Source organism: Astatotilapia calliptera, chromosome 11 (genome assembly GCF_900246225.1).
Source record: "Astatotilapia calliptera chromosome 11, fAstCal1.2, whole genome shotgun sequence".
NCBI lineage: Eukaryota > Metazoa > Chordata > Actinopteri > Cichliformes > Cichlidae > Astatotilapia > Astatotilapia calliptera.
The window spans coordinates 24,172,999-24,185,803 of NC_039312.1; the positions used below are offsets into that span (position 1 = coordinate 24,172,999).

At 39.8% G+C, this 12,805-nt stretch overlaps 2 protein-coding genes across 11 annotated transcripts in view; both read left to right on the top strand.

Annotated features, from left to right (window-relative positions):
- erfl1 (Ets2 repressor factor like 1) overlaps window positions 1-4,354 on the top strand; it is a 38,023-nt gene extending 33,669 nt beyond the window's left edge. For all 3 annotated transcript variants that reach the window (XM_026186024.1, XM_026186026.1, XM_026186025.1), the window contains exons 6-7: window positions 56-185; window positions 1,747-4,354. In XM_026186024.1, coding sequence (XP_026041809.1) covers window positions 56-185; window positions 1,747-2,558 — 942 coding nt within the window. In that variant the 3' untranslated portion in view covers window positions 2,559-4,354. The remainder of the gene's footprint in view (window positions 1-55; window positions 186-1,746) is intronic.
- A 2,115-nt stretch (window positions 4,355-6,469) lies between these two features.
- The window catches only part of arhgef1 (Rho guanine nucleotide exchange factor (GEF) 1), a 38,933-nt gene continuing 32,597 nt past the window's right edge, over window positions 6,470-12,805 (top strand). For 7 of the 8 annotated variants that reach the window (XM_026183711.1, XM_026183716.1, XM_026183713.1 and 4 more), the window contains exon 1: window positions 6,470-6,777. The gene's annotated coding sequence lies outside the window, so the exon portion shown is untranslated. The remainder of the gene's footprint in view (window positions 6,778-12,805) is intronic. The other variant, XM_026183718.1, reaches the window with a different exon arrangement.

Here is a 12,805-nt window from a genome sequence, read left to right on the forward strand (position 1 = left end):
ACTCATCTCTAACCTCCTTTTCTACTCTTTGCTTGTGTCTCTTTCTGCCGCTCAGGCCATACAGTCCTTGTTTCCTCGTTTGCCAGACACCAGCAGAGGAACTTCCCTTTTCGATCGGGGGACCACAGCACCAGGACCTGAAGGGGACAAACTGAGACTGGACTCATTTCCTTTCCTAAGTTCAGGTGAGCAGAGAGAATGACAAAGTTGGTCAGATACATGCCGGTCTTCCTCTATTGCATGAAGAAAAATACACTTATATATATATATATAAAGTGTATGATTGGCAGTGTACAAACAAAGGGAGGAGGAGAAGGTAGCAATGTAAGTTGAGCAGAGAGAGAAATGAGGATACAGTGAGGCATGAACATTTATTGTTAAAGGAAATAAGAGAGATGGCTGTCCCATAGCAGTCTACAGTGAGACTGTGCTCCAGGTGAGAAAGCCCAGGTTAGCTGGTGAATTATGCATGTCAGCTGTAGTGAGACACAAGTCGAGGGCTGGAGAAATCATCCACTTTTTCAGCGCAACTGTTCACATTTGTCCCCTTCTATCTCAGAAAGTGAGTTCAACCAAACACAGCACGGAAGTGTCATTGTTTGCTTGACTGATGGCACGCATGCACAAATGCATTTCATTTGCAATCTCTGCACACGCATAAGAAGGTATACGAATCTGCAGAGCTCGAGAGGTAGTGTGTAAACAGACTCACTCACACACAGATGCAATTCTCATCCCAGAACCGGCACCCTCTCCCTCCTCCCTATTCTGTTTGTCCTCAGGTCCTATTCCCCCCTTCTTCCCTTCTCACCCTCCTCTCCCTCCCATGTGTCCCCGCTGTCCTAATCCCTTCCCAGGCAGGAAGGCCCTAATTGAGGGTGCAGGCTTCAGTTTGTGGCCTGTGGGCGCCCATTACTGTGTTTTCATAAGCAAGTGAGGCCTGCCTGACTGATTCAATATTCATGTGTCTGCCAGCTACTCCTGGCCCAGCACGCAGAGACTTCACCACTGTCAAATTAGCCCTGCATAGTAAATAACAGAGTGAAAGAGAAAAAGAGAGTGAGAACGGCTGGGAGAGAGGTGGAGGGTGCAGCAGAGAGAGAATCTTTGAGTCGGTTGTCATTTGGAAGGAAGTAGACTAGGTTGAGAGGCAATGCGTTTGTTTGTTCATTAAAATTGCATTCCTGCATCACCTCAAATTTGCCCCCTCGTTCTGTTTTCAAGTGATTGAATTCAAATACGCAACGCAATTTGCTGCACCATAAGTGTTTTTTGCTTAATTTGAAATGATATCATGACATGTCAGAGCATTGCGGGGACAAATGTCGACATTATTTCTCAGTGAGAATTTTCAACAGTGTGACTGGTTTCACCGCAATGATGCGCAATCAAAACAGAAGCAGAGTCACTTCACATATTTCTTTTCTTTTAAATATACAAGGAAATGATAAGCCGTTTGGAAGACGGGAACTCTTCTTAATTGTTTTTCACTGCAGTGGAGAATCTTTGTGTTCACATCTGGTTTGCAGCGGTGTGAAGTGGGTGTACTACACAGTACCGGCATGCATAAATGAACCATCAGGTTTTGTGTTGAAAGCAGCCGTGCCAGAATTAGCCCCTGTGGCTCCTGATTAGAATTGCTAATACCACTGACTATAATTAGTGAACATTCTTGGATGTTGTATGTCAGGAAACCTTTGCCCCTTCTGAGAGCTAACCTCCATCTCTGGATTTTCTCTGTCCTAGGTGCACCGTGCTATTCAAAACCCCCGTCCCTGCTGGGCCCGTACCCTCGCAACCCACCCTTTGACTACCCCTGGGGCTTCAATCCCTACCTCCCAGGGGCCTTCTCTCTCAACAACTGCCCAAAACTGCCCCCTGGCTCCCTCTACCCCTCCCAGTTTTACCCCAACCCCTTGCAGAGCAGCCTTTCACAGCTGCCTCACCCCTTCTCCTCCCTGCTCCCGCCTGGAGAGGCAGGTGGGGGTGAGAGGGGAGCAACGGGGCAAACTGGCGGGACAAATGGCACAGCGGGTGGTCAGCCGGCCAGACTCTGCCTGCCGCCGTACCAGGGCAGCCTGTCGATGGGTCGGACAGACATTGGCAGCGGGGCGACACTGGGAGAAAGGGTGGAGCCCAATCCTCCGGGTCTCGGCTTGACCTTGGGCCTGGGAGCGGTCAGCTTAGGAGCTGGGACTGGGACAGACCAGCAGAGCCCCACAGAGAGAAGAGGAGGGGTGAAGCAGGACCCAGAGTCAGACTCAGACCTGGAGATAACAGATCTGAGCGACTGCAGCTCGGACAATGAAAATGAGCATGAATTTGGCATTCGGAAGGAATCCAGCCATGCGAACCGATCACAGCTTGTGTTAGATGGGAAGAAAGGAAGCGTGTTGCCTCCCATCTCCTCTCTTCCTCCACCAGTGTCCCCACATCCACTGAAGAGCCTGATGCCCATTACTCCTCCTCCCCCATCCCTGCCTAGGTCACTCTCACCTTCCATGGCTCTGCATGAAAGACACAGGGAGACAGAGACTCTCAAACTGATACACAGCTAAGACATTTTCTGATGTGTCCTCCATCTTGCCAGTCTATGGTCTGATAACTCTCTTTTTCTCTCCTTTTGTTTCTCTGAGATGAATTTTCCACTTTAAATCATCAGATCTTTTCCAGCCCTTTTCCAGGAATGGCAGTTAACTTCTTTTACTTCTAAAACTGCAGTTTTCCTGTTTGCTGTGCAAGTTTTGAGCTTGCCAGCAGTCCATTACACTACTGATTCATTCATCTTAGAATATATGGGGTGTACAGTTTTTAGAGTGTCGGCTGTCTCGTCCTTTTTATTTTGATCTCTCGCACCAAATGGTTTGTAGATTTGCTTTATGCATTGCCAGCACTAGTCTACAATTTGCTGTCTGCAGCTGAGCTACGAAAGAAGGCATCGAGGTGGGAAATTACAACACAGCAATTCCTGCCTTGACAAACATTAACAAACAACATCCCTAAACTAACAGAACAACAAATGATGCTCAGATCGATCCAATTTTACAGATTTGTCCTGTAATTCTACAGATTTAGACTATAAATAATTACTGTGGCTTTTAAGACATGGTCAAATACTGCCACCTAGTGGTCCTTTCACTCAATGTCGTTTTCAAAGAACTGCAAGTGTGTGAGTGAAGCTACTGCCCTGAGTTCATTTTGCACTGTTTTTTAAAATATATATATTGTTTATTGTGGGTTAATTTAAATGTTAACAATCCATCTGTTCAATAGTGCTAACTGTGACAGTCTGTGCGTATTTACTTTGTCTTGGTGCACATTTTCTAACAGGAAAGAAAAAGAGAGCAGGAAGGAGCTGGACCAATCTAGAATTTGTATGAATATTTCTGTATATATTTTAATATGGTGTACATGACATTTAATTATAATTCACTATGATAAGATTTAGCTGTATTGTTGTGATTTTATTCAGTATTTAAACATGTTGGAAAATTATAAGCTTAGGTGTATCAAAATTGAAATTATTAATGGCAGAAGATCTGCACTCTGAAGACTTTTTTTTAATGTTGAGGACTGAGCTCACGTTGGGATTTGTCTCTGATTTCCTCAACCCCAGTTAATTGTGCCCTTTGGTCATTTTGTTCTTGCCAGATGCCCAGTGTACAAACCCTTTGGGTTCAAAAACATGCCGGCAGACTTATTTTTCTAGTTAGCATTCACCCAATGTTCCTGTACTGTAATTAATCTAATGTGAATAATATTGGTCTTTGCATTTTCTTCTTTAAATCCTCCCCCCAAAATCTGTTTTGATTATTTTTCAATCGATTCTTTTTGTCCATGCCAGGAGCTGAGCAATTTGTTTTGCTTGAGGACACTAAACAGTGGTGGGAGGGAATACTTACAAAAAAAACTGTACCTTTCCTCTCCCCAGATCTTATGACCAACATCCTTTCTACAGCCCTGTTTCTCAGCGTGGAGTGAACAGTGAATCATATTGTACAGTTTCATAGCCTTTATGCCGATGGTTTGTCAAACAGTGGCAGTATACCGATTATTTGTGAAAGCTCTATTGTAAAGTTAATGTAAAACTCTATGTTTGTTGAGTTGCTCCAGGAAAGGCCTCCAGTCACCTCCACAGGAAGAACACTAACAGCTGTAAATACTATTTCCTCGTGTGTGTGTGTGTATGTGTGTACACATCCAGAAATGACAGTGCAGTGGTTTTACCTGTCATCTTTCTTTGTTTTACTGTAAAGAGGAAAAATGGAAAGTGCAAAAAGAAGAAAAAGAGTAATATCTTCAAAAGCAATAAATATTATTCTGGATAGCGGACTGTTGACTGTGTTGTTGAAAAGATTTAAAAAATACGGTGCTTAATACATCACAATTCTGACACAATCTGTGGAATTCAGGTCAGTGAAAAGAAATATTATATTATATTATATTATATTATATTATATTATATTATATTATATTATATTATATTGTGACCAATAATGATTTGATTTTTTTATGCATTGGTGAAAAGTCCATGAAAAGTGTCTCTTAAACTGAAAAAGCACAGTAATTGCACACCATGCCAATTTAATCTGAACTTTTCTTTTCCTATAAATAATTAAATCTTGTTTACATTTAGAGATCTCTGCCCAAACTTTCTGTTACTTTCTGTTGTGTTTAACTAATTGTTTACCTGCTTTTCTTTTAGATTGGCTTTTACAAGCTGGCAAAATGCAGACAAATGAGACATTACAATTACACATGCAGAAGTTGTTATCACCATTTTGATGTATATTTTAATGTTTTAAGATGATTGTTAGGATGTTTTATATATGCCACTTAATGATAGGAAACATATTCCATTCAGGGAATGTAAAATTTTAAAACTGTTTGTTTGCCATCTACAAAAAAAGGGGGAATTTATAAAGCATTGCGTAATAGCACAAATCATACTGAGGCACTTTCAATGAACCTCTTAGTATTACAGAGAGGAATTTATTACTCGCACTTAAGCTCAGTCAGCATGTGAAAAATATTTTAAAGAAAAAACACCTCACTATCAAACAAGAAACGTCACTGTGCTTGTGATGATCACTGGTACTCACTAGACAAAACATTTGCAATTGTCATTATCAACTGTAACTAAATTTGTTTGACAAATACACAAGGAGTGGGGCTGCAGACATAGAGGGTGAGTCTTTTAGAAAGGTGTGCAACAGAAAATAGTAACATCATCATTAAAGTTCAGATCATTTAATGTATATGTGGCATCCACGTCATGTGTACATCATTTGTCACCAAGCGCTTAGGCCTCACTACTTTTCTACGTTAATCCAGGGAGAGATTAAATTAATTTTCAAAGAAGTTTGTCAACCTGGAAAAAGATTTAAAGGTCAAAGAGAATTTATAAGCTGACACAGTACAGGTAGAGACATGTATTAATGATTTAGAGGTCAATTTGGAGACATTGTTTGCATCTACAATGTGTTCTTTCAGACTAGTGACACAAAAAATTCCCAAATACACATTTAAGGGTTTATTTTGCTACATTTTTTTTATTTATGTAACACAGTGCATATTAATCAGACATTATATTTGTATATGTAAACACTTTACTCATGTTACAAGAAACAGTTGCCTTAATGTAAGAAAAAAAAAACAAATCTTCTAAATCTTTATTGTTAGATGTATTTGGAACGTTTGCCCTTTTTATCTCAGGGTCAAAAAATCTCAATGTAGAGCAAAAATAAATACTTAAATATTCATTCAGTCAGTCAATACACACACACACACACACACACACACACACACACACACACACACACACACACACACACACACACACACACACACACACACACACACACATATATCGTTAGGTGTAGATTTGTTGCCTGGTCGTTATCATATTTCTCCACAGTGCGGCGCCAGAAGGCTGGAAAATAAGTGAAGCATCGAGAAAACCAGGGAGAAAAGTTTTTTGAGAGTTCAAGCCTGTAAAATATAAATAATTCATATTAATACTTAATTTCCCGCAGACATAGTTCCTTCAGACATTTCTGATTTCTTAGCTTCGCAGTAGTGAAGATAATTTTTTTCTAAGCAGATACAGAGATTGACACCATCCTACATATCAATAATTTATGCTTTACACTGTCGGTCTTTGTTCAGAACATAATACACATTTTTAGAAAGAAAAAACTGTTTTGTTTTTGCTGCAACATTAATTATAAAAGAAAACTGAAGACGAATGGGTTTAACAGGTTTCATGTAAGTAGCGGACTGGCTAAGTAAACAATAGACAGAGGAAGGGTTTCATTTTGTATTGTGTTAATAACACTTTTTGGGTATCTCGTCTAGATATTTCTAAATGGTAGTAAGCGAATTCGTGTTTACACAAATATAAAGGGTCCATAAACACCGTGCTAATAAAATTCTCTTGTGTTGCAGAGAGTAGGTTCTTAATGGGGACAGGTTACTGTGTAACACAGTGCGGAAACAAGCCGTTTGTAGGGGTTACTGTTACGTTTTTATATAACATTCAAACCTTAAAACACACGTAAATTGACAAAAAGTTATAATATTGCCACTTTTATTTATTGCGTACTCGATAATTTCGAAGCGGTACACTGTAACTTCCCCCCCTCGCGGTTAATCACTCAGTTTTTTTTATGTGTACTTCCGCGTACAATGTTATTTTTTTTCTTCCCACTGACACACGGCAACTTCGAACAGGAAACCTCTTAGACGTCTCGCCTGTCGGTTTCTCTGTATTTACGGGTAAGTACACCATTCATAATGTTCACATGCTTGTGAACATTATCACGCTTTTGGACTTTTACGGGTTTCAGTGCTATAGTTTGAGTGGTTTTTGGCTATTTGTTGGCGCTGGCTTCCCCCCCATACAGCCAGAGCGGCAGACGATAGCGTCCGCAAACAGGAATGCTGTACTCGGCTCACTGCACGACATCTCGTCCTGTGCGATCAAAGCCCATCTGCAGACGATTTTATTCAACATTTTGGCCATTTTCATTAGCACTGGGATAGCCACAGGTTTATTTTGTGAACTTGTTTAACAAAGGCATGGGAGTAACAGGGGAAAGAAAAAAGAAAAAAAAAAACTTAAGGTAGCAAACTTGTCTTTGTGTATTTTTTGGCAAAGCCATCGAAATTTTATACGACTGTCCTCAGTTTCGGTTTAGCCCAAACTACAAATCACTTTAATATTCTCAAATGGAGTTATGCTTTGTATTGAGCTAGTCAGTGGGAAGTTTATAGCTTGTGACCTTGAGAATTTTTATGTATTTTTTTCTTATCTTCTTTGAAATAGTATCTTTATGAAATGTATCATATGGGTAATCTGGTTGTTACAGCTATACAGTGTGAACCTGTGTGTATTTTACCTCATAAATGTTTTTATTATATCCAGCCTGTGATGCAAGTATACACACACATACAAAAAATACTCTCAGCACATTATAGAGGCTTAGGAAACCACTACCAGATCAATTCCTCTGTTTTCCTCTCATTTATTTGTCGACACTTTTTTCCCACAACATGAAAAGTAGCATCTGTCTTATCCCTCCCAGTTTTCCCCCCCTCCCCCTTTGCTTCCTGTTTCTATATAACTCACTTATCAGATCGGCCTATAGACTGGGGGTCTCAATGCAGACAAAGTTCAATAATTAGTGTCTGTATGTAATTGATTGCCAGTGGTGATGTTTTTTCTCTCACCAAGTGCATTGCCTGTGCAAAACAGGCAACAGTTTCCTGTGCTCACAGGAAACTATAATTACTGTACATCTAGTGGTGCATCTAGTACAGCTTCAGTATCTCATGCTACCCTAGACAGAGGATGCTAGGGTAGTGTGGGCTGTGTATGCCAGTAAGCTGTAAGTTAGTAATTAGTCCTCAAAGAAAAACGGTTGCTTTTAAACAAGTTGTCAGGGCAGTTTATCCAGGCTTTTTTTTAAAGTCACCAATCATGAGCTCAGTCAAAGCCACCTTAGAATCACCCTAAATTTTGATGATGCTTATTGCCCATTATTTGACTCTGCCTGTGTGGTAAGGGCATTGGAGCTGGCGGTTTTAGAGACTGTGACTTGTTCCCAGTCAGCCGCTGCACCCCAGAGGCCCCATGTGAAGCAGGCTCTGCCACTTCCTGTTACGCTCTGTTAGACTAGAGGTGCACTGCACTTGTCATCTTTCTCTCGCTACATTTTACAAGTGCAGGCTTGTCTGGAGCCCAAAGGCTACCTTCTCTTCCTTTTAAAGGAGTGTTGGCTATTTAATCTGAGTTGCTGCACTGCTCTCTCCCTCTCTTTCTTCCACTCTCTATTGTTTTAGACCTACATAAACTCAGCCATATCCCCTCTTTCTTAGTGAGGAGGAAGATAAACTCAGGATATCGCTACAGTGAGCCATTTTCAGTTGTTGTTTAGCCTATGTGAACGATACCAAACAACTGGAATGACGGGTAATGCACTTTCAGTGGAACAGCCAGCAGCTGTCCTAAGGGCATGGTGGTGTATTGCTAGCACAATGATAATTTACTGTACTTGGGCTCTGACTTCAAAGGGAGCACAGGTATTCTTCTCTGGCTGAAGATAGTCTGACAAACAGTCAGCAGATAATGAGAGATGGAGTGGACTCCCTGCTATTCTCTTTGTGAGTCAGAAATCTCCTGATTCCTCCTGAATGAGCTCACTAGGTGAGGTGGGGTGAAGTTCCAAACAACTGTGTGAGATGGTGAACAGGAAGGTGCTCATGCTCTTCGGCGCGTGTGACGTGAGTTTTTGTGAAACCGCAACATATGACCTCTGATCAAGGCACAACACTATTGTGTCATTGTAACTACTTCTGCATTGGTTTGCATGGATCTCTCATACAGCAATAACAGCACAGATTTGTTGGCTGCATAGATATAATGTTGTAGCTTCTTTGCATAGTTTTTGTTGTTGTTGTTTTTGCACGGTTGTGAAATTGTACCTGTACCTTTTTGTTGCATTTGCATAAAGAGAAAAAGGAGGCACTTTGCAACATCATATTTTTATTCTTGGACTTTGCTTGTGTAGCTTTGCGTGATTCACAGTTCAGACTAAAGTCGTGTCGTCTTGTACTGGGCTTCAGTGCAGTCTCTCTCTCTACATCCACCCCTGAGCAACACATTTCAGGACCTATCTATTTCTGACTGTCTTCTGATTGGCAGTCTCTTGCAAACAAAGGATTTGAACAGTAGGTGGGTTGGGCTGCAGTGCTTACAGGTTGACCATATTATTAGGGGTTATCAGTGCTCGCTGAAAGGAAATGTTTAGACCAGTCTCACGTTGTGAGCTTTTGCCTCCGCTGAATCATTTGCATATATGCTCATGATTAATATGAGCATCCATCATTGTAATAGCGCATATGTGTCAGAAAATAAGAAAGAGCGTAATAGAGAGCGAGCAGTATGTTTCTATGAGTATTTATGGTGCCTATGTGGCCTACATGTGGGAGTTCCCCTTTAATTGAGTAATACATTATTCATGTGTCATTATGGCTTTCCAGCATAGACCAGAATGTATCTGTTCTGGGCCTCTTCTGTGTTTTTACTTGGCTTGTCTGTTTTTGTTTTTGTTTTTCTCACCTGTTAAGTTCCGTCTTCCCTCTGCTGTCATTTATGTTCTGCTCAAACTGCATGTGCTCGAAGTGGATTTGCAACTTATGAGTCATATGTGTGCAGCAGTGATGTCCCGCTGCAAATGAAGCAGCCCTTTTGATTTCAAAATGAATGCAGCACGAATCCTTATGAGCTTTCTGACTGATGATAGGAGTTTTTTGTGCAATTTCAGCCTTGTCTCCAGGAGCTTAAGCGTCTCGTATGAAAAAGAAAGAAAATGGAAAGACTTGCATCTATCTGTCCAAATGTGAGTCAGACGGGCTGGCTGGAAGGCCGATGTGACAGGGGGTGAGGGAGTGAAGAAGCAGAGAATGAGCTCTTTCATTTGAGGGTCAGAGTGGAAAAAGCGAGACCAGACTCCACTCTTATGTTTACTCTCGAGGAGTGAAAGATGGTGGGGGCTTGGTGGGGTGAAAGGTCCTCCAGTCAAGTGTGTGGAGACAGTGTGTTGACTGTGTGTTAGCACACAGCTCTTTACAAACAATCGCTCATCCTGTGTTATACAATAAGTCATCATTTCCATTGTCATTTTAAATAATGGCAACTTCTATATTTATATTTTGATTACACTGTTCCACTGCTAGTCTACCCTACATAATGTATTACTTTTAACTGTGATGTTTGGTGCACATTTAGCCTTACAGCTTCATACATGTTCAAGGGAAAAATTAAAAAGAGAAACCCCAGAAAAAGCAAGAGGAGAGGATGAGGGATTCGTCTTTTATGCTGGCTAGGTAGTTGGATAGTTTTCACACACAGAAATGTGGCTCTGAACTTGAAGCATTCCTTGTGAAGTACCGGTACACTGGAAGATTATTATTGTGACATACCGAAAATAATTCAGATACCTCTCCTAATACATGGAGCTTATTCTTAGAGCTTTATCTATCGACCTTAAAAATAGGCCCCTGATAAAACTAAGTGTTCCTATTATTAGGAGTGTTATAGTATAGCATTGTTTGTTAATTGGAAATATTGTTAATTGGAAATATTTAAAAAATGAAATATTAATTTGTTGTTTTGTTAATGACAGAGCCCAACTGATACAGGAGACTGACACCGATATTTAGAGATTTAAAGAATGAGATATTATTTTATATCAGCCGATGTTTTTTTTTCTTCTTTCATACACATGAAAGATAAACATTTATTTATTCCTTTACACTCTTTCCAACTCTGCCGGGATCAGGTTGTTGTTGTGTTTGTGGTGTTCCAAACACTTGTGTTTCCATCAGCGAAGTTGCCCTTTTGAGGACAAACTATGCAACATCAACTCTTATAATATTACTGAAGGGTGTTTCTTCCATCTCTTATTTACTTTTTAAATTTGAATTTATGAGGGTTTTAACATCCACATACCTGTGTTGATTTCATTGACCAATAGTTGTCGTCATTTTTTTTCCTGACAATGCAAGACAAGACAATAGCTAAATAAAAACTAATGCACAAAGGCAAAAATTATGATGAAATGTGTCAACACTTTCCTCAACTAATAAAAATGAAACTAAACTAATTTGGCTGTATAGAAAGGCGGGACAAGTTTGAAAGTGATCCAATCAGAAGTAATATCTTTGTGCAGTAAAGCTAGATGCACACATCTGATATGCCGCCGACAAACAAGGTGGAGGTGGGGGCAGAGGTGGTGGTTTCTCAAGAAAACACAGCAAAATGTCAACGCTTGGGAGGAAGAGCAGAAATTTCACAGCTGATGTGAAGGGAAAGATGCTGCTTTGTAAACTGAGTGGAGCCACTGTCACCAGAAAAAGACAACAAACTTTTACAATTTAAATTTAGAAAATAATTTAGATGCCCAAATTATGAGTTTTAGTCAAAAGGTTATGACTAAAACTAAATTAAAAAAAAAAAAACTGTCAAAATTAACACTGCTAGATTAGCAAAAGTTAAAATCATTGGAGTGCATCGGCCGACTGATACATTGGTGGCTCTATACATGCAGCTCTAGTTAATAACACAGAGCTGTGGGGCTGGTTTAGTTATATCTTAACTAAACCAGCCCCAATGACTAGCTAACCATTGTATCTGGTTGTATTTTCACAATTCACATTTTTGCTTTTTGTAGCTTTTAAAATTTCCTTCATTTATTGTGATATCATCATCATTCATTCCTTTGGTTGTGTTTACAATGTGGTAAAAAATCTTTAGAGACAGGTCAATTTTCAGTAATGAATAATTCAATAATCAGTTTAATGTATGGTCTATAAAAATTTAAAAAGAAGTGCATTATTTCACTATGGTTGGCCGCTTTGGGGGTGCTCTCTATACTGTGCTCCAGTTTTTCCATCCAGTGTTTCCATTTTTAACTGCAGTCCTAGCAGTGAAAAATGGAAACCTTTCTCCAAAGTTGGAGTTGATGTATTTCAAAGGTTATTTTGCCAGCAGTCTTTTAATGTAAGAGCTCTGTATAGTAAGAGAATCGGATCAAAATATGACCCAAGTTACACTTTTTTAGAGGTAGCATACAGCGTGAGATAATCCACTAAATATCCAGTCACAGTTCTGCAGATTCTTCCATTTGGTTTAGACAAGGGCATTGGTCGTGCGGATCATAGCACACCAGACAACCATTTTCTCATTGCGGTTCACCAGAAAATTTACCTATGCCAGTCTCACATTGGTTCAGTTGGACATCACACAAGCTTCTTACTAGGAAACTAACATGTAATGTTAGTTGGGTAATGTTTAGAAAGGTTCAAGGCTACAGTGCATATGTGAAAGAAGGAAATTATTTCTGTTGGCAAAATTGGAGCCAGTGAATATTGGCATCTGTGTCTTTAAAAAAGGCACAAGAACCATAATCTCTAGCTGAATGACTTGTAACTAATTTGGAGACCGGATTTTGACAAGAAAGAAGCCTGTGGGGATATTTGCAGTCCTGCTGCACTCTTTTCATTTTTTTCTTTTTTCTTTTTTTTTTTTTAAACTGCAGGCACACTTTGAGAAATATTATTTCTCAACATGTGTATTTCATTACTTGGAATGCTACTGGCTATAGCCTCCCAAATGTATTGTCAGTCAGTGTTTGCTTTAAGTTTTTATATTGATAACTGTCAATAATATTGACATATCAATTCACACTTGAATAACTGTGTTCTTAGAAAAATCTTCATTGCCAACCATGAGAATGATGTT